The sequence below is a fragment of the Manduca sexta genome, chromosome 5 (assembly GCF_014839805.1).
Source record: "Manduca sexta isolate Smith_Timp_Sample1 chromosome 5, JHU_Msex_v1.0, whole genome shotgun sequence".
In the NCBI taxonomy this organism is placed as follows: Eukaryota; Metazoa; Arthropoda; class Insecta; order Lepidoptera; family Sphingidae; genus Manduca; species Manduca sexta.
Genome location: NC_051119.1, coordinates 8,502,320 through 8,524,630, shown reverse-complemented (window position 1 = coordinate 8,524,630; position 22,311 = coordinate 8,502,320). Strand labels below are relative to the sequence as shown.

At 35.9% G+C, this 22,311-nt stretch overlaps 2 protein-coding genes across 2 annotated transcripts in view; both read left to right on the top strand.

Annotated features, from left to right (window-relative positions):
• Positions 1 to 12,125, top strand: part of LOC115455912 (homer protein homolog 2) — a 38,767-nt gene extending 26,642 nt beyond the window's left edge. The window contains 5 exon segments of the mRNA XM_037443805.1: positions 5,901 to 5,940; positions 5,942 to 6,068; positions 6,686 to 6,801; positions 7,193 to 7,309; positions 7,593 to 12,125. Coding sequence (XP_037299702.1) covers positions 5,901 to 5,940; positions 5,942 to 6,068; positions 6,686 to 6,801; positions 7,193 to 7,309; positions 7,593 to 7,634 — 442 coding nt within the window. The 3' untranslated portion in view covers positions 7,635 to 12,125.
• Positions 12,126 to 13,495: 1,370 nt separating this feature from the next.
• LOC115455911 overlaps positions 13,496 to 22,311 on the top strand; it is a 152,644-nt gene continuing 143,828 nt past the window's right edge. The window contains exon 1 of the mRNA XM_037443763.1: positions 13,496 to 13,684. The gene's annotated coding sequence lies outside the window, so the exon portion shown is untranslated. The remainder of the gene's footprint in view (positions 13,685 to 22,311) is intronic.

The following is a 22,311-nucleotide window of genomic DNA, read 5'->3' as shown; positions in this document are numbered from 1 at the left end:
GGCCATATACATATAATAATATAGTTTGTAAAACAATGCAAAAACCTATTTGTAGTGTTTCACGTAACAATTTGGTTCACATAAATACATAGTGGCAAAGAAAATTGCACAATAAATTACTTTCATAATGAAGTGTCCACTAAATCGTAGCGGCTGAAAAGAAATTATAATAAAACGCGGAAAATGCGTTATGCGCATATAACGATCATTAGAATATTACAACCTTACTGTTTATGTTATGTTTAGAAAATATATTGCGTGCACATTATCTGCCTTAAACTTATGACCATGATATAACTAAGATGAGCTGGGGGAAGTTGTGAACTTAGGTTTTGATGCCTATTTTGGACAAAAGCTACCTAAAGTAGGCGGTGTTATCATGTAAAGAAGTTGGAACATTTTTTTTAATATACTTGATCCAATACCATTTTTTTCTGAAGGGCTAGGTAGAGATGCTACTACTGTACGAACATTTCTCTTAAATCCATCCGATAGTATGACAGCGCACGCGCATGTAAATTTATTCGTATACAAATTCCATGCTTGGGAGATTTTATATCTTAACATATTAAAGAGGTTTATGTTTGCTACGCTTGCGTGAAATACATTCTTAAGGATTCTGCCCGTATAACCGGATCATACTATGACCGTGCTATGAACGTATACGGCACGTCAGAAACACGACACTGATTTCTATGCCCTCTAGAATGTATCAACAGCGTATCATACCCGTGCATAACGGTTTTAGCGTCCGTACTTCGTAGCATCGTCAGGTGCCATGCAAGGATCGTAGCAGCACCGGCAATATATTCTTGTCTATTGAAGACGGGCCATGCATGGCACGCAACGGTGTTGGTCGGTGACGGAACGGTCTAGGGGGGCATAATCTCATATTTTTCTATACAAAGATTTTTTTTGCCTGACATGTTCCTAGAACGCACATAGGATGAAAACGTGTAGTGGGCAGTCCGATTTAGGTATCAACGCTGTACTGTTTACTTTTCCGGGCTGAAAAGTAGCTGACTGTTAATCCAGGACATGGTTAAACTGTTAGCAAACTTCATCAAAATTAATTCCGCCATTCCTGCATTTAACTCAAATAAATACAAAAACATTTTAACCAACTTTCAATTTTATATTAGTAAGGAATAAAATTTCATCCCTAAACACCGTACATGTCCACATTAGCGACCAATAAGGTGAGTAATTATCTGCCAGTAAAAATATTACGTGTGCGCGTTATTTTATTGCGTTTTATTACACGTGTCTTGACTAGTGGAGCGAATTATAACGCGGATACGGTATTCGTCGCACCAGCACATGTTGCATTAAAATCATTATATCGTGTCGCAGTGGTCTTGTAGACTCTAGAATCGATGATGATGGGTTCGATTTATCAATTCGAATATGACGTGGTGTTGATTTTTTTATGCCTTAGTAGCAGTATGCCTGATGATAAGCAGCATCCGTCGCCCATGAACCTTGTTTAAAGGAGGACTAGTTATAGCGCTAGGGAAACACCGATGCAGGTAGTTCATTCTAAAGTTTGCACGTGCGCGGCACTATGGACCGTTGAAAACGCAAATTGAATTATGTTAGCTGAAGACACCTGTAAATATTTACACCATGAATAGGTTGGTGCAACTGGGCATAGCATTTTAGCGGAAAACCAACGAAATCACAGTTTGTTGTTGCGTATCATATAATGAACAAGATTATCTGATGCTTGAAGAGCTCTTTTCCCTATCCCTAAGGGTAGGAAAAGAATAGCTTTTTCTTTTAAATGCTATACGCATCCATTATTCTCCAATTACGGGTATCTGTTGGCTATATAGTTCACTGAAGACCAGGTGAACCCACATGCTCCATTTATCATCCGTTATAATAAAAACAAACTAGTTCTACAGTTCGGATTTGTACTAAAGTTTAACTTAATAAATATAATATCACGATAGTATCTCGTCGATTTCACGTCTTTACGTACATGTCGTCTAATCTTTGCTTTCCCATTTCGCATGTTCGAAGTGGCACAATGACTACTATCATAACGATCTCTAGATGTGTACTCATGAAACGTGGCAAATGTTTCCACACTATTCCGGCACATTAATAGTTAATATAATAAACTAATTATGTACATCTTTCGAAACGACAACGCGAGCGTATGATGAAAGTACAATTCCTGATGATGTATCGTTGGTATTGTTTTATTCAATATTCTTATCGTAAATTTTTTAACACAATTTGTGAACACCTTCCTATGAATCCGGCATAATTGGAAATGTCATGCGGTTACCTTTTAATTACTGGACATAATAATACTTAAGATCTCATGTCTGACGATGGCGAGCGCAGTGATTCAAAATGTTGGATGGTGTTTCTTCTGTTTATGGGCGGTCATGTAGATTGCCACCAGGCGAATGGCAAGCTCGTCTCATCATTCAAAGCAACAAAAGAAATAATTTCAATTGGTTGTATTATATATTTTTCGTAATTTTTGACGCGACTAGTAAGCGTTAAAAAATTAGGTGTAGGTGAAATTTTAAAAGAGAAAATGTATCATATATCAGCCGAACAGTGAAAAGCTCATCACATTGACCTAATGGTTTAAACCATGACGTCGATCGGCCATCATTCGTCGCGAGACGCAACGTTTCTCCCGACGTCATTAGGCGTCGATGTCTCTTATTGGTTGACATATTATAGACAACATCGTAAGTCTGGTGTAGTGTTATGTGCTAGGAAAAATAATTAAGAGAGTTGCGACTGCGGTTGAAGCCTTTATTGTGAATTCGTGGGGTTTGAATCTTAGTGAATTTAGTCTTTACATGTACGCTTGTGTTCCTGCAAGTTGGGTTGCTCTAAGGAAGAAAGGAAGGGGGAGGATTGCTTGACTCCGGACGGCGATGAAAAAAGGGGGAGCGTGTAGCGCAATTTGGCGCCAAAATGACACACTGCGCCACAGGCTACTAAAACAAAAATCTTTGTAAAAAATTAAATTGTTGTGAAGTAATTAATTGAAATAATTAACCAATTATTATTTATATCAAGCATTTCATAATATGTAACGCATGCGCACACAATAAATCTCAACAAATAAATACGACTGAAGTCGTTTCATTTCGTATCGCATGCGTGGTGCGGTTCAGCTATTTGTTTCGATATGATGATAATTAACGATGGTTATTGAACAAGGTTTTTTCATTGTTTCAAATAATTGATTTATTATATCACCGATGTTCATACAGGTTTTAAAGGGGTTATATATTGTTCAGTGTGATGTGAAGATTTATACTGTATACCAGGAAGTTAATTTGCAATTTAGGTGTCGATTTATTAACTACTTTTTCGTAATATCGTGACAAACATTGTTTTTTAAACGAAGGCGCGTTTTTAGGTTTTAAAATATAGGGACAGCTTATAATGACTAATCTTAAACGAATTGGACTGTGAGAACAATTAGCAATGCTGTATGCGACCACGGTTTAATACTTACGTATAAATAAATAAAAAAAAACCTTTTATTTCTTACTACAAAATTTAAAGAATTTAAAACATTAACTACAATTACAATTTTATTAAAATATAAAAATCAAAGGAAATCATTATTATTATGTCACAATCATGTTATGTGTATGTAATTATATTCAATTTATGTTAATAAAATTGCAATAACCCCTCTCAGTCGAAGGTAAAGGCCTCCTCCAGAGATAACCAACGTCCTCTATCGTTTGATATTTGCATCCAAAAAAAAATCAACATCCAGTTTATTACTTATGTTACAATAAACCATTGTAGGTATTTATTAAAGTTTTACTTCAAAAAGAAATATCGTTGTCGGGTCGGTTTTAAAATTAATATTTTTATTTATATCTAGCCGCCTTAACAATTTCATAAACAAAGTGATATAATGTAATTGTTGATTTTTGCATAAGTGTTGAAGTGGAGCGTCGAACGGGGAAATGATTATATCTTTACGCCTATTACAAATATGCAAGAACTATGCCGGCATATCGATCACGATGCGAGTTCTTGCAATCTGCGGGCACAATTATTTACAACCGCCTATTATAAACTGGGATTATTGCGTCGGCTTATGCAATTGATTGCGGATCGATGTGCATGTCTGTAATGAAAATAGGGCGTTCTTTATAACCGCGCGTTTGGGATTGCGATGAAATTCTGTAAATTGGTATTTATGGCGATGGTTTTAAAGCTCTATTGCGTTGAGCAGTGGCATTGTAAATTGTGCTTGGTACATTAGTGTAATATTTGATCCTTGTCCTAATTGTTACGAATTTATATTTCAATGTTTATGGAAAGACTGAATAAACACCTGAAGTAACACCTTAAGTTGAAAAGATTATGATTTATGGAAATAGCCTCAGTAAAGGTTTATACTACAATGCACTACAAAATTATAAATGATTGCTTTGTTGTGCAAAATTCGGGGTGTTGCTTTACTCCTATAAAGAGTAAACATTTATCGTGACATAAAAACAAACAAAACACACGCCTTTAACCCTGAAGGGATAGACGTAGTTGCAACCAAAGCAACCAATTCTTGCCGTTTGCGTTCTGTCGCTTGATGCGATGTGGGCCTATCACCATGTCCGTACAAATTCCACACGCCGAGCTGGTACTAAGCAGAATAACCCAAAATTAATTTATCGAACCCCGGATTCGAACCCGGCACCTTAGAGCGGTGTTGCAGATACTGCGCACGCAATACAACTACGCCACCTAGGCAGTCAGACTAGAAACTTTTCATTCAATTCTACACAAAATAACTCTTCAATCTATATCAATGAATTATCTATTTTCATTGCGTTGGTTCAGGTCGGTCACGTTTTGAATCGCATGTAATCGATTGAAGACGTCGCACGCGTCGTCCGCGACGCGTGTGTTGCGCAACTATAAATCTGTGGGTTACAATCGAAAGTAAAGCCTGTGGCAGCATGTTTAAGTTGCTTGTTGATTAGCGCGAGACTATTTTGACGAGACGTACAAGTCGCTATCTTATGTTAGGCTTCGATAGACCCTAGACGGGGGCAGTACCGACCAGACTTTGAAATTACAAGAATGTCATCCGGGCCCTGGCTACTGAAACATGTAACCCACTTAATATACTGGATTCAATGTCCTTCACATGGGAATACAACAATACTTGCAAACTTAAAATAAATAATTTATTTAACTTATCTATATTTCTCCCAGTAAATACCTGGTAAGGTTTCTAAAATCAATCTAGTGTTGAACGTACCTATATTCACCGTTTGCGCATGAACGATTTTTTTTAGATGAATTCGCGCATCCGACCGAGCTACATGCATGTCGCGTTGTGTATCGGTTTCCAACGATATATCACACATCGGAAATTAATTTCACACCCAAATTAATTAGTTTTCTTTGTTACCGGGTTACTGGTTACAATTTACAATGCTGTGGAAATGTAGCGTCCTTCCGACACGCCACTGTGCCGGTTGTTCATTCACTTTTTTTGTTAGTTTGATGTTCGATGATTTGTTGACGGTTTGTGAATATATTAAAACTGGTTTTTTATGTGTTTTCGCACACATAGGTTCTATGAGATTAGTAATACATTTACAAATCAAGGTAACTCAACAATATAATAATGTTATATCAATGCCATGGTAAATATACCTTCAATTCTATCAAAACGACGTGACGTTCGCCCGCAATATTGTAGATAGACACTTGCGATTGCTCATAAATAGTAGAAATACCACGCTGAATTTTTAATTACAAAGCTACGCAGCTATAAACTGCGCGCATATTTTTAAAACATTCATAATACTCTCCTATAAGATCTATTGTAAGTAAACGTTAACCCTCATAAGACCAAGAGCGCATTGACCGTGAAGCCGTTCTATACACAGTTCGGCGAACGCGAAGAAATGGGAGGTGGAGCTTGCGACCCTTGAAGAGTAACAACCTCCGGCTGACGGCCGCGCTGCAGGAGAGCACCGCCAACGTGGACGAGTGGAAGCGGCAGCTGCACCAGTACAGAGAGGAGGTGGCGCGCGCCAGGCACTACGCAGGGAAAGGTAATGTGGACTTGTTAATAAATGTAAGGGGAAGTTATTAGGCAGCTAAAATTCCCACCTAAATGGCCGGCAACGGATCTTTAAGTCCCCTGGTATTGCAGATGTTCATGAGCGACGGTGATCACTTACCAACAGGTGAACCGTATGCTGGCTTGCCCTCTATAACGTAAAAAAATGTTTTGCCTTAAGTATTAATTATAGAAGCGAGTATCAAGGGCGCATATAAAATTGGTTCTGTTGTCACCTGCATGGAGTGAAAAAATCCATTAGATTTATTTGCAGGTCTATAATGCACCCACATCGGGCAGATTTGAAGTAGCTATATTTACTTTGAAAAAAAAAATACGGTCCATATTAAATCTTATGTCATATAATAAGAGCATTCTTAATAATTGATTTTTCAACCGCGTAATAAAAGTTATTTAGAAGATAAAATACAACCTAAATTAAAATTTCGTTTATGCGGACATAATAGGCTAATTATTTTACATCTCTTTTCAATCGGATTATCATTTATTTGATGGATGACATCTATCTATCCATTGAGTAATCGGCTCTAAGTGCTGCAGACCATGACATCAAATAAGTTGTACTAACGACTCCCCTATTCCTTCCAGCCGGGGACGCTACTGAGGTGGAACAGCTGAGGCAGCGCGTGGCGCAGCTCGAGGCGGAGCTGGCGCAGAAGAACGAGGAGCTCGCGCAGATCACCAAGTCTAAGAAGAGCGAACAGGTAATACGGACTGACGCGTTGGCGGTAGTGACTAGATTTTAATAAAGAATGGGATATTGTCAATGGTCATCTGTAGGGATTAATTTCTTTTAAACATAGTTCTAAGTGTGGTGTTCAGTACACAAAAATCAATAGCCATGTGTAGCTGCGACTGAAAAATAGCGCATTTTGGTCTCAGTTAAACTTGAATTAAGTTATTTTTGACCGATGGTAAAAGTAAAAAAAAAAATGAATACCAGCTAGAACCACTAATGAATGTAAGCCTCCTCTAAATTCCATAATGTATTCGCCAAAGTTGCTGAGGCCTCGCAAAGATTAAATCTATTCCGTGAAAGCAATCATCGATGCAGCTATATTAAGGTTTTAGTAGGACATCTCGTCGATATTGCAGGACGCCGAGGCGAAGCTGGCGCAGAGCCAGCTGGAGCTCGCGATCGCCGCGCAGGAGGGGCAGCGGCAAGTCATACAGGCGCTCAACGACCAGCTGGCCAGGCAGCTCGATGAACTGGTACGATTATATTATTTGTGGAACTTAATTATTGGGATAAGTTCTTTTTGTAACATGATTGGCTTGAAAAATGGTATCTGGCGACAGGGTTAGAGCAGGTAAGCTGCTTGGAAAACTAAACCTAAATCTTGCTGAAATATGGTTCAATTCACATTCTAATTTGTTACAGTTCTCATGAAATGTCATTGGAATAATTTATAACTATTGCATTAAATTAATGAATTAGGACCCGGCTTCTTAATGATGTTGCTTCAAAATAATCATAAGGATAAATTTTATACAGTCCACGATCCACCGCGAGATAAACACGGCGTTGCAAACATGAGACGCGGCCTGCGCTCCGCCGCCCGCCATATACGCGTCCGTGTGCAAGGAGCGCGACCACCGCGCCGAGCGAGCGGAGCGGCCCGAGCGCGCCGAGCGAGCCGAGCGCGCCGAGCGAGCGGACCGAGCCGAGCGAGCGGAGCGGCCCGAGCGACCCGACCGGCCCGACCGGCGCCTGCCGCTACTGCTGCGGCACGACGCCGAGGAACCCACCTACGTCACGGTCAAGGCGAAAAAATGAAGAGTGCTCTCGGTATTTCGCAAGGTGCACGAGTTTTTTTAAATTTCTTTTTCAATGGGTGAGAGCGAGGATTCGGAGAATTTTTTGAGTTTATTTTCTTGATTTTTGATCCAATTATACATTTATATTTTCTAACAAAATATTAGGTTCAGAAATACATGATTATTTTTTCACCTTTTGAATTGCTATTTATATTTATTTACCAACATGTGTTGTATAAATATAAAATTTGTATAGACATTACTGAAGTTTTAAGTAGCTCCATATTCTCGCTCAACCATGCATTTATGTCTGTAGATGTATTCAAACGCGTAACTCCAACTCTCCTGTTAGTGAAACCATTTGTCTCAACAATAATCTCTTCAAGAACATTGTATTATAATGGTCGATATATACCGCCAACATCATAATGGTGTATTGGTATTAATAATTTTCGCCTTTAAACGTGAACTTTTACAGTCGATACTCGAATGACATACTTATAAATAAAAATAATAAGCATCTCAATTATTCTAATGATAGTTTTGTCTGTGAATTTCTACAAACTTACAATGTTCTGAAATCTTAGTACACAAGGTATCCACTTAAAAGTTCACAATAGTAAAGGCACGTGTATATACAGAAAAATGAACATCCTATATATTGATTGCATCGTAATGTAATCATTACTTACGATCCTACGTTTTATCTATATTAAATATCATTATTCATGAAATTAAAGTAGAAGCACCAGTGAAGAACACGTGTGTCATCGGGGAAGGACTAGGGATATGAGAAATGTCGCTAGATATGATAACCAGCAATTGTTATACAGGTTGATGGGATAAACGACGGACATATTTAGTTATATGGTACTTTGTGTCTACTAAAATCAAGTAAAAATGTTTCTTAAAGAAAATACTGGAAACTAAGCCATTAATTGTTTATGTCCTGCGGGCGGAGCAGCAGGTTCGTGATCGCGGTAAAAAGCCTCTTAAGATCAATAGCATACGTTACCTATTCCCTTGCACTACTAAGGTCTTCTTTGTAACACATTTGGAAAGAACTAATACTGAATATGATCGTCGTTCAGTCCCCTTTATACTAAAAATCAATCTTTAAAGCTTATGTAACATATTTAAACTCTTCTCTCTCAATCATTTTCGTTTACCGTCTAGTCCTATCCAATTTTCGAAACAAAGTTAGCTCTCTGTCCAAATATCCGAGTTATTTCGAGTGATACAATCCCACCATTACATCTTGTGTACATAATTATTTCCAGTTTTGTGTAACTTAACGATCGTATGCCAAAAAATATAATTTTATTTATAGTAGTATTGTGTGGCTGCACGGTGAAATACCGATTTTGATGATAAAAAAAAACTTTATTCTCGTTTCAATGACTTCGCCTGGTTTGCGGTATGGCGGTGGCAGACGCTTTCGGGGTTATTTTAATTGAGCTGGCGACAGCGCACGCGCAAATTTAGGATTACTATGTTTATTCAGATCTAGAAGCTCATAGTGTTATTTTCCTCAAGTGTGTGTATTAGGAATGTTATATACAGGCCTGGTTTATCATTCTGTGGACGTCTGCGACCGCCACATGGATCAGCAGGCTGTGCCATGTCTTAGTGTAAAATGAACTATTCCATAAAAATAATGATAAAAACGTATGTGTTTCCGACGTTTCGCCCCGAAACACTAGAGGGCAGTCGAAGCGTTCACTCACAAATATCGCTTCGATGGACACCGAAGGCGTCGCATTAAATTATTACATAGTTGTAAGGCTACCTTTAATTGTATGTTACGGTGAAGCGAAATTAATACTCTATTTGATTCCAATTCAGATCTGGTTTATGCATTTCCTTGGTCCATCACATTTATTTTGCTCGAATACGTTGTCCACATTAAATGTAAGTTAGATTAGAAACAATATACCATAGGTTATGTAATGTACAATTTCGTTTCGACTTCCTACTGTGTAGGCTAATAAATATCTAATGTAACATTAATATTCCGATATATAAATGGTTTTTAATCGAGTATAAAGTTTCATATCTAGATTTACGATTTGACGCCGGTCTGGTTCAGTGTTATATTTTATTATGTAAACGTGCACTTGCGGCCAGAAGGTTAGTCTGTACACAAATATTGGAGGACAATTAATATGTTCTCAATTTATGTGTGGTTAAATGATTCACAAATGTTTGAACTAATTTTACAACACGGTTTGAAAGTATGGCACTAATGTGTTGAATCGTCATAATAATAATTGAAAACTGAACATCACAAAACATCCGTCTATTTATTCCCGAATATTAATATTATTTTTTTTCTTTTAGTTTCGTTTTTTAAATTTTTATTTCGTTATGTTTTAATGCCCTGTATTTCATAGACCCCTTAGCAAATTAGTGCACACTTTGAGAGACAATAGATGTCGTACTTGCAAAATTTACTTTCTCCAGCGCCTTTATATGTATGAAAAGGTTGAGTCAATTAAAATTTCTGTCTGTGATTTTTACACCCAGCTATGACTTTGTTTTCGTACCGACAGATGTTTGTTGTCTCTCAAAGTAAAAAAAAAATGAAACCAAAATGATATCATTGAAAAAGGCTGAGGACACATTTTTAAGATATACAATGTCTTCTGAACAGGGTAATTTGATTTACTGTTGTGTAATTTTTGAATATTGAAAAGAATTGTTATTCGATTTTTACTGTCGTCTACTGCATACATTCTCCGTAGTGGAAGCGAAGCGTTTAGCGTGGTGTCGTACGCGTTTACGATCGACAATCTTAGATCATTGTGTATACTGTATTGAATGTTCATGAGCTTTTTTCTTGAACAGTGTCTTAGTGTCACGTGTGTCCAACCATATTCAGCGCTGTTAAAAAAAAAAACTATAATTGTAACTAAAAGTAATAACCATAAAGCATATAATCCTATGAGGGTTATTTTTATTCCAAATACAATTACATAATCTCATGTCGTTTGGACGTTACTTGGTCTTCTTTATTTAAATAAATTGTGTTTCTTTCTATAAGCGTAAAATAATTGTTCTGTATCGAACCATAGAAACATTTGACACGAAATGATATTAACACACTATTCAGAGTGATGCTGATTGCATCTGTAATATTATAATTTATACATAAATATTTATATAACTTTTGTAGACGCTAATATATAATTTGGAGCACTCGTTAAATATTGTTTCAACTAGATTGCAAACACATGGACAAATTTATTTCTTACCTATATAAATATTTAATGTAGGATGGATATGTGAATGTTTATAACTCTTATATTTATTTGTAAATGTAAATCTTGTTTATCGAATATAGTTAAGTAGAAATCGAATGATCTGTTATGTAAGATAACTGTATAAAATAGTTTAATGTGTAAGTGTTATTTCCAATGTCATGTAATACTGGGGGGTAGTGTGTGATTGTATTTCTAGTGGGGAGGTGCCCGCTGGCTCCCTCTGGGTGTAGGCAGATAGCTACAATAGCCTCTAATGGCCGTAATAAAAAGATTTTGACTGTCAAATTTGGGAACGTCTGAACTAGCGTACTAGTTATGTAACTATATCACTATCGTTACAATAGTTAAATGAATTTAACAGATGTATAATTTCCGTATGAGGCTCGCTGCGAGTCGATGATTATTTTGTGGGAAAATACTTAAAATTAAATTAATAAAAAATAAATTAAAAAAATATTATAGCGCGACCGAGTACAGTGGCCCGAAGTGTCCCACCGATTGTAATGTCCTTTAAGGAGTGCCAACCAATGATGCAGACTTATGTCTCTTGGACGACTGTGTTCGGTAGTTTAATAATAAAGTTGTTGTAATCGCATTATAGTTTGTAATTTATTCAAATATATTATGTAGCGGTCGGCTTTGTATTGGACGCTGTGTAGTTATAAAACTCTAGATTTGGAAAATTTAATGTTATCAACAATATGTGGATTGTTACCCCTCTAAACGTAACTTGTGTGCATTGGTTTAAATTAACTTCCCAGTTTAATAGCTCTAATGTTTGTTTGTAGTAATGTTACAAGGCGTTAAGTTAAGAATAGTATAAAAATTGTAACAACTTTCTCACATATGGTAAGTTTGTAATATATGTAGTTGATCCGTTGATATGAAACGCGAAATACAAAGCGGGCCGCAAGTATGTGTACGTACTACGTAATATCTTCCATTAGTCTTGTAGTCGCTGTGGGCTGCCGTATGCGTTAACAAATAAATACTATAACGTGAATTTATATGGGTCGTTTTATTTGATACACCCTGTAAAGGAACCAGTGATGAACACTCATGACATGTCCAAAAGTTAAGGTGGGACCATACTGACAGGCGATTACGCGATACGACTATTGAAAATTTGATGCTCGAAGCGTAGTAACACGTGTTGGATTGCGTCAAGTGTTCATATTGTGTTGCATGTCTTATTGTCTCACAAATTCTAGTTCGTTGTAAAGTTTTCAACAATTACTGCGCATGTGCACTCATTGTGTTTGTATTACACTACCTTCACTTGTTCGCGGGCTTTGCAACTTCAGCTCAACCACTTTTTAGCGTGGGCTATATTAAGCTAAGTTTAGACCAGCAAGTACTTGCAGCAATTTATAGCGCAAAAACCTTCAGATGCGTTTAGACAAGTGGCAATATTTTTATAGCGACACACAGCACCAAGTTAAAGTTGTGCAAGTTCTTGCAGCTCGATATTGCTCGACGATTATTCATTGCTTCCTTTTTTTAATAAAACTGATAAGACAAGAAAACCATTTTTGTTTCTAATATAATATTATTTGGCTCTAAGCATGCAGTTTATTATCTATGGCCATAATTAAAAACGACACGACCGCAAAACGTAGTGACTATATGCTCTTTGACGACCGCCTTTAAATATTACCAAGCTCAACTAGAACTTTGAAATTATTAAATACTTATAACTACTTAGTACTATTAACTTATGACCTGATAGCATTATACCTTAACCTTACGGGTACGAATTAAAAAACGGTTATAAATTATGTCAATTGTCATCTTTACTTGCTTAGTAAGTTCAAACTTCAAACTCATTTGCTAGTCAAATAAACAGGAAGTTCTTGTTACAAATTGTCAAATGATCTTTACTCGTGTGCCTTACCGAAAGGTCTGCAAGCTGAAGCAATATTTGCTTACCGTCATTGTTTACATGGTAAAAAAATGCTTGCATAAGTCCATTTACTAATCTAAACCTCGCTTAAGTTTCCATATTGCCAAATACGGTGAATCTAAAAATCTTCTAAAATTTTATTATTTGCCAATAGGTACACACGTCTAGGTAGCAAATTATAATTTAGTACTTAGCATATTACCTACTATTAACCTTTAATAAAGTTTAGCTATCAGTATGTACAAAAAACCTATTTAATTCAATTATAACGAGTCGCCAGTCTTAAAATGTCAAAAAGGAATTTCAATCTACTTAAAAGCTCGTAAAATAAAATCGTCTCACTGCAATTAAACAACGTAAAAGTAACCTAAAAACGCTGACTAGACGAAATATTTCGAACGACGCGCGTCCTAAGCAGAAAGCACTGTTGTCATCGATTTCCCACGGCGCATGTCACATTTCCCGCCATTTCGGTAGTGCCGCGCACCCGTTGCCGAGAGACGGACGTTAGTCGCGAATGTAGTTTTCGCCTTTGCTCAATAATATTAAAAAAGTAATTCTAAACCAACACTCGGGTTTCAATAAAGTTGACAAATATTTTAATATATTTTTGTGTGATTTATTTTAAATTCGCACGTGGGTATTCGGCGACTTTGTTTTGAGGTAAGTTGTTCTTATTAATCAATTTATTGGGATTTTATGCTTATAATAAATTTCGTTTGGGTTATTGTCGATAAAGTATTGGTGCAATTTTCAACAGTCTGAAGAATTTATAGTGTTATTAATGCTACAAAACTATATTTACGGCTTTGTTTTGTACGGTGGATGATCTAACACGCTTTTGGATTGTACTTTTGATCGTATTTGAAATATATCTAATATTTTATTTGCGTTGCAAACGTTGTTGAAAAAGGCGCCATGTTTTTATCTATTCTGGGTAGAAATAAAATATTTTTTACGATTACGACGAATTTTCTTATGCTTCCATGTGTTCTGTTTTCATCTCCTTTTGTTCCATTTCGTTTAGTTCTCCGAATGATGCGTGTAATTAATGTTTTTATATCTTAAGATGAAACATAGTATTATGGGAATATAAAGTTTAGAAAATCTACTTTGATGGTCACGTACTAGAATAGTCATTAAGTTACGTTTACTGAAGGATTTCTTCATGGAGAAAATACTATTTAATAATCTTATCTCGATGTAATAAAATTAGCTATCGTTAATCTTGATTAGTTCCATTTTGAGCTATTGTATAAACCTATTCTATTCCAGGTGTTTGGTATAGTAAACAGATAGAAACCTTTTTATTTTATACCATTTGTATAAAAAAAAAACAAATATTAAGCTATTCATATTTGTTATCACCGTCCATACACATTACTGCAGTAAGGATGTACTTAATTAATTAGAAAATGCAATCTTGGTACATTGATTCCCTTTTCATAACCGAGATATATTTTAAATTGTATGTACAAAAGTATGGAAGGTACATGCCATCTCCAAAAAAATATTTTCTTTTTCGATAATTCGTCTGCGAAGTTTCATTTGTATGTGCAGTCAAGTACATAATATGCGGAAGAAAATTAACGGCATAAGAAATGGTATACATCATTGTGATGCAAGTTTTGTAAATCCTATGCAGGTACTATCACCTCATAGAAGGCACTATTAACGGAAATGTTCTGAAAAACCACAAAGGGGGCATATAATGCTAAATGAAAACATTCCGAGAAATTATTACACAACTAGGTGTCACTTGCTGCTCCGTCCGTAATCCGTATAAGTCAATTCCCTGAGTTTTTATTTTATACATTGTTGGAATGAATAGTGCCGCAGGGATCTAAGTTACTCCCTATAAAATCAGTTACTATCATCGGCCTAGCTAGTAGCTGTTTTAAGGACTGGTCGGAACTGCGAACATAGTAGTGTGCATCTTTAACGGAATTCATTTCGAACATTACAAATCTGCACTTGATTTTTTTTTTGTGTGTATTAAAGAGGGATTGAATTAAACGTCATTTATTTGAAGTCAGAAATGGTCGACAACACGAATAAACTATCCGTGGTATCTACAAAAAAAAAGCGAAATATGACGAATATAAACGTGTCACAATATTCTGTTCCCATGCACACGAGTATTGTTATGGGAATTGCAAACTGCTAGGATTTCCCAATACAACCAGATCCAAACAAATGTTTGTAGATGACGACCAATATTTGTCTCGTTTCACAACGAGTAAACGCTGCAAGACTGACTGAGCGTTACATTACAATTAGATTTCAATTAAAGATTTTGAATTGAACCCACGAGGTGGACATGACCTAATAAAAGTCGCTGCAGGTCGCTGGATGTGGGCTGTTTCCAACAGGTCAATCTGGAGTTCTTTGGGGGAGGCCCATGTTAAGCAGTGGACATCCTGCGGCTGATGATTATAAATGATTTTATTGGACGCTCTGAATGGTCGCAGCCAGGCCTTTAGATTTGATGAGTCGTCATTTGGTTGATTTTGCCAATTAATGTGAGTGTGGAAAGATCTTGACTTCTGTATCCCCAGACTATGGGGGGGAGCTTCAATTGCAAGTATTGCGAAGGTCATTTAGGCCTCTCACTAGAAAAATGCAGAGGCCTCCCTAATTCGCAGGAAAGGGCCTTGGCGAAGTTTTAGTTACGGAATTGTAAAATTGTAAATCATTAATGGTATATTTAAATATGGGTACGAAACGGAAAATAGTTCTTAAAGAAACAATTAACGCTTAATATATCTGCAAGATTGCATACGTGCGGTATTTAAAGGAAAACTTATTGTACTATCAGTGCCTTGTACTTATATACATTAAATTATGTGATAATTTAAAATTAACCTTCGTATTCCGTTGGTATGACAATTTCCTCATAATTAAAAAGTTTTACTACATTGAATATAATACATAAATGAAGGAGTAACATAGACGGTTGCATTAGGTCGGTGTGTGTAAAGAAAAATAATAGGTATTTATCGACCAGAGAAGAATACCTAATGTGGTTTTATCATTATTTCAATATAAAATTTGTAATATCTATGCATCCTTGTTATCCCTATTCAATCCATTTTACGCTACTTACTGCATTGGTCATTCTCTTTGAAGATAATCCTAAGTGCAATTAGTTTTCCTTCGGCAAACCTCGACGATTATCCATGTCATGTGCTATCCTCCGTAGAATGCGTAATGTTTTTGGACGCAATAGATACATCTATAGAATTTTTTATTTCTCGTAATAGCATTTTTCCTCGTGTTTCAATAATCATGTATTGATATAACCTAGTAGTCTGTCATATTTAATTATCATTAATAGTAGAATTTTACCGAGCTTTTGTTTGTTGCTTCGCATGCGTGAAAAAGTTTCTGCGGAATGAAAGTCCCACTATTATCCTGGGATAAAACGGACCCTTTATTTGAAGTTAAACCTCTAGAATTATAACGATGAATACTGTATTAAATTCGATGCACTAGTTTTTGCGTGATGACGTTGGATTAGGTTACCTAATTAATTTACGTAGGTTTTGCTATGAGAGAATCCGAATGGTTAGTGTACATATATTTAGCTACTTTTGTTTTGTAGAGATTTACGGAGGTCAAGCTTTTTTCTCTCGTCCTTAATATTGAAATCCTTTTTAGTTTCTTTTAAGCCAATTGGGTATTGTGTTTATGCTGTGAAGATCACTCAATATCTGATCACCCTTTACTCACTTGCCGGCCGAAGCAGGTAGCAGGATGCTAGTACTATTCCGTTTTGAAGGACCATTTATCAACTATTTTAGGATCATGAATGCTGTAGCAAGCTGTTAAATCACTGGTTCTCTAAGAGTCATTGTTCAAGCTGTATCCTAGGTTACATTTATCTATGATCTAAATACACAAATATCTACATAGTCGCTTGTGGTCTAACTTTACGGTACCAGTTCAAATTTGTGACAGAAAAATCATACCAATGAAAATTACGATATCTGTATTTGCCATTCTCGTAGCAGCTATCAAACATACCTACTTGACGACATACCAAATTTATATTCTGCTCATAATCGTTACTGAATCTTATGTTCTTACGATAAGTATTATTGTTTGGCGATATGAACGTCATGGGATATGGTGCCAAAAACCGATTGAGTTTTCGGACCATCACATACGCAACCTATATTTCTCGAATCCATATCTAGTTGTAAAATTTAATTGTTAGTAGGTGTTCAGGATTAGTAGATAGCGATATAGCTAGGCTTATTTCTAAGCGCTATAGAACAATGTCGAGATATCCTTTTGTGGGTCTACAGTTCGTGATATTTTTTTATACATAGAATTCATTTGCTCAATGCTAAGCGCCATGACTGCCTAGAAATAGTGGTAAGTAGCCCTAATTTTGATTTTTAAAACACTACGTGGCACTGTATTGTGCTTGTCACACAGGTATTTATAGACATTCACCTAAAATACCCTTTTAAACTGACAACAATATCCTACAAACCAAAAGGCAACAATGCATAATGTTCCTTAGCAGGAAATATATATTTAGTAAAAGTACCTCCAGCGTTTCCATTTAGTCAGTTGATTTCAAAGAACTGCCAAAGTTAAAGACCCCGATCCACTATTTATATTGAACCCTCCGTGTATTTGGAACGCTATCAAATAATAATTATTCTTTTGTAACTTCGAGCTGAAATGCCTTAGTCATGTTGCGGTTTGGGTGATAAAACCTTTCGTTAGCCAGCTCAGAAACTTGTTACGGCTTTCGCGTTCAAAGTTTGCTGAAAGGAGATTGGGAGCAATCAAAACAACCTTTAAAAACAATGTCTAAGGTTCTACAAATCTTAGCTAGAGAGTATTGACGTTGAGCTAATTTTGTCGTAGATCGATGAGGTTAGATTTAGGCCGACGGTTATTGGTCTAAATTCTAAGCATTGGGAAGACAGTATTGGGGCGTGTCTTGATTTCTCTATTATAAATTATATACATAAATTGATACTTGTAATATTAAACTAGGTACAGTTTGAAAAAACTGCTATTCAGCTACGATAAAACCAGAAAAATAATATTACTTTTTAATAACTTACAGTGTAAATAACTGGCATAGTTATCTGGCTAATGCATAAACTTGTGTATTAATATTCTTTCTTGTGTAAGTGAGAATTTTCGTAAGAGCGTCCTTGTTTCTTGTGCGTTAAAAACAAATTAACTAGATTGGTTCAAGACAGTTTAGTGTTTCGGATGATCCCTTATTAACTTATACACATTTTTATGTGTTAAAAATATTAATGGCAGTCTATAAAGAGATGATAAAAAGTATCTTGAAAGATTAAAGTTAAAAAAATGTGATTATACGGTATCTGTTACATAAGTACCAGCAGAAATAAACAGGAAACACAAACAAGGATAAGGTTGGATTAAGGAAATTCAAGGCCTTCACTATCGCCGACACGAAAAAACAGACAGGAAGAAATTCCTGCCCTACTGCACCTTCATTACACATTTACCATAATATTCAGTATTCACCTAAATACATATATTGGCAATGTATACAGTATATTGTCGTCTCGATAATCGTTTAACACCCATTTAACTAACAGTGTACAAGGGTTGCCAGCTCCGAGTCTACCAATTGCCCGATGAAACACAATTATTGCTCTCAATTTAAACTTGATCCGAGTTAGCCGATCTGGCCTTAGGATTTGGCCTATTCTGAGATTTACTCAATTGTACCCTTTATTTGGCTCACGTTCTGTTTTCATTCGTTACACCTTCGTAATTGATTTAACATTATTTATTTGTGAGGAGACACGTGTATATTCAGTAAAGGTCAGTGTTTTTTTTGTCAGAGTTTATTTTGTTCTTGTTTTTTAATTGAAAATAACTGTTTTATCTGGGATTTTTATAACATAAAATGTTTTTTTTTGTTATCTTGATGTGTGATAACCAGATTTATACGACTTCGCATATTTCATCGTTATAGAATCGAGAAAGACAAATTCTTTATCATTTTGTCTGGGATCTTAATATGACTCTGCGCTTCGTTTGTTTTACAAAATATAAAATTCGAATACAGGTTTCTATTTTGCCTTATAATTCTTCCTATTATTAAGCAACATTTACGTTATAGGATTACAGCGTAAACAGTGATTCTTACAACAATTAGTGCGGTTAATCGACATTCCACTGTATTTCCAATAATTTTCACACATTCATTTTGATTATTTCCGTATTTCATCAATTTATAGCAAATTTCTCTAAAACAATTATGTAAATGCACAGAATGACATTCAAGAGGTTGCGTCGGAAAGGCTGTAAACCCTTAGCCGTGCAATAAACCCCGCATAAGCTTCCCCATGGCATTGGAGTCAAGGCCGAGCGATTAATTCTACAAGCATCTATTCGGAAAAAGCCCTGATCATGTGGGTACGTGCATGACCTCGTTTCCTCTAATACATTTGAATTGGTACAAATGTACCCATATTATGTTGTTTTTACCACAATGAGCAATGAGGATTCGTTATTTGGTATACTTCGCATGGATATTGTATTTATTAAATAGGAATTGTTTTATAAATCTATTTGGGGTGTACTAGTTTTCATTGTACAAGCAATAAACCTTATCTTAACCGTAGATAATTACAATTATTTGTGTCATGGGAATAAATGGCACTGATTTTATTTTATATTTTCATTTGTAAGTGCTTGCAGTTACGGATATTTTGTAGTCAATAGATTTGTTTAAAATGACGTATAAGTATTTCTGTTTTACCTAAATTTACGAATTTGCAAAACAATTAAAATCTTACAGTTTGTTTATGTAAACCTCTAGAAAAAAAAATAGACTGTGCTAAAAACTGGTATACGCAAGCAAATACGATATTAATGAGAAATTTGATGCCCCGTAGGATAACACAGGTCCCGGCACTCTCAGCGGGGTGCGTTCCGAAATAACAAAGGAGGATACAAAGCGAGTCCCTCAGGAGAACGTATAATGGAGTTTGGGACGCGGTAGGATTGTGTTGCAATTTAAACGCAATTATCTTGTTTCCTAAAATAGAGTGTTATAGATACAATCTGTTAAGATAATCATAAATTGGTTATTTAGACAATACACGCTCATGAGATATGAATTTGAAACATATTATTTCACACTGATTGGTTTCTAGTTACAATTGCGTTCTTGGTAGCAGTTGTGGTATTTTTACTGTAATATATTTGTGAAGTCGATTCCAATTAGTCTTATTGACTATGACCTCTTTGTAAAAATATTTTTTTGTCTTATCGTGTTAGTCCTGATTTGAAACAAATTTTACTAGAGATATCCAGCGTCCTTTTCCTCTTTTATTCAACAACCCCTTTATAAGTAGGCACTTGGATCGTCGAGAGCCATTGAAAACTCGACTCGTCATCTGATTCCTGAAGGACAATTCTGGCTTAAATGGATTGAGTGCAGTTATACTGCTTTTTGAAACATATTTTTTTTTTGGAAAATGAATAAAAAAAAAGCGGCGATAGCGTAGTTGGTTGTAAAACGGACTGCCGAGATAAACGTTCGCGGGTTCAAATCCCAAGGGCACATACCTCAGACTTTTCTAAAATTATGTGTGTTTTCTTTGTGAATTATCGCTTGCTTTAACGGTGAAGGAAAACATCGTGAGGAAACCTGTATGTCTGAGGAGTTTTCTACAGGAATTTCGAGGGTGTGTGAAGTCTACCATTCCGCACTAGGCCAGCGTGGTGGACTAAGGCCTAATCCCACTCAGTAGTAGAGGAGGCCCGTGCTCAGCAGTGGTACAGTATATAATACAGGGTTAATATTATTATTATTTTTTTTGGTGGTGAGGTTTGCTAGAATTTATTGCATCATCTAAATAAGAACAAAATGTGATAAACTAAAAAAATAATGCTAAACTTGATAACATCCAACACGGCCAATATAGCTCGAAGTACATTTTATTAATATCAATATTTAGTTAGGCACCGACTCCAAAATTGGTATCCAATATATACCTGTTATGTGAAATTCTTTTTTGGTTTTGAGTGGTTTTTGAAGGCGGTTTAATTTTTTGTTAAAATTATTGTTTTATTAACAATAATCCCCATGATTCAAAATTATACGAACATACTATTTATATTTGTGTTCCTTGCATTTCAACATTGTGGCAACAATGGTTACCAGCATTATAAGACATCAGTCGTTTCATGTGACAAGCGCAGTTGGATATCTTTTCTACTTTGCAATTTAAAGTCCTGAATAATGCTGCTGCGGTTTATGGCAGGCGTAATTCTTAGGTACTCCGAGTGAATCTCTAGTACCTACTACCTAAGGTTTCCCGCAGACGTAGTCTATTTGGTTCAGCAAAATTTGCAACGTCAGTTTCGTAGCGAAGTGTTTATTACCAGATTTAATAGTGTCTACGTGAGGTTTTATGGAGGTATAATTTATTTGCGTCTTTCTTTAAAAACCTAACATGTATAGGTACATTCAACAGAGCGGGACAATGATTATCTGCCAACACAAACGAGGAAACATGGACATATAGATTTTACTTTGAATGTAAACGATTGAAGTAAAATCTAACGTCATGCGCAGTGTGCGCACACTTTAAAATTGTAATGGGAATTTGTTTGTCACGTTACTAGTTAATAGTCAGGAGGTAAATGCAGTACTCGGTAGTAAATATTTTACATCACACAACGAGCTGTACACTCATTGTATAGCAGTATTGCTAAAAGAACGAAGATTTGGCATTCATGAAAATATGTTAGGGCTATTTATGTAACACCAAAGAAATAGGTAAAATATCATTTTGGTTACTACCTCGCTCGTTGAATTTCTATTGTGTATATAAACCTACCCTGTAGAGTACACATAATGAAAATTAAACTATATTTTAATGTGGCACGGTGTACAGCGAAATGTACACAATTCCCAAAATGGCGAAACTCTTGAACCACTGGGATTATATAATTGTTGAAGAACATGTTAGGTGGTTAATTTTAATTATATGAATTCTTTATTAACATAATTGTTCCAGTAATTACTTTCGGACATTTTTATTGCCTGGCCTAACTTTCGGTCGCAGCTCGTACGTGTCTAGACTAGGTATTATCTGTTCATGTTAGTGGGCGGTAGGATATAGCTGGTAGAAGGGTATTTGCATCCCCCCGGACAGCGACCACTGTCTGTAGACAAATATAAAACCCTCCATAGTGGCCCATAAAAGTGTGCCGCGTCTTGGGACCAGCCTGTGTATTTCTGGTTCAAACAGCCCGCCATAATTATG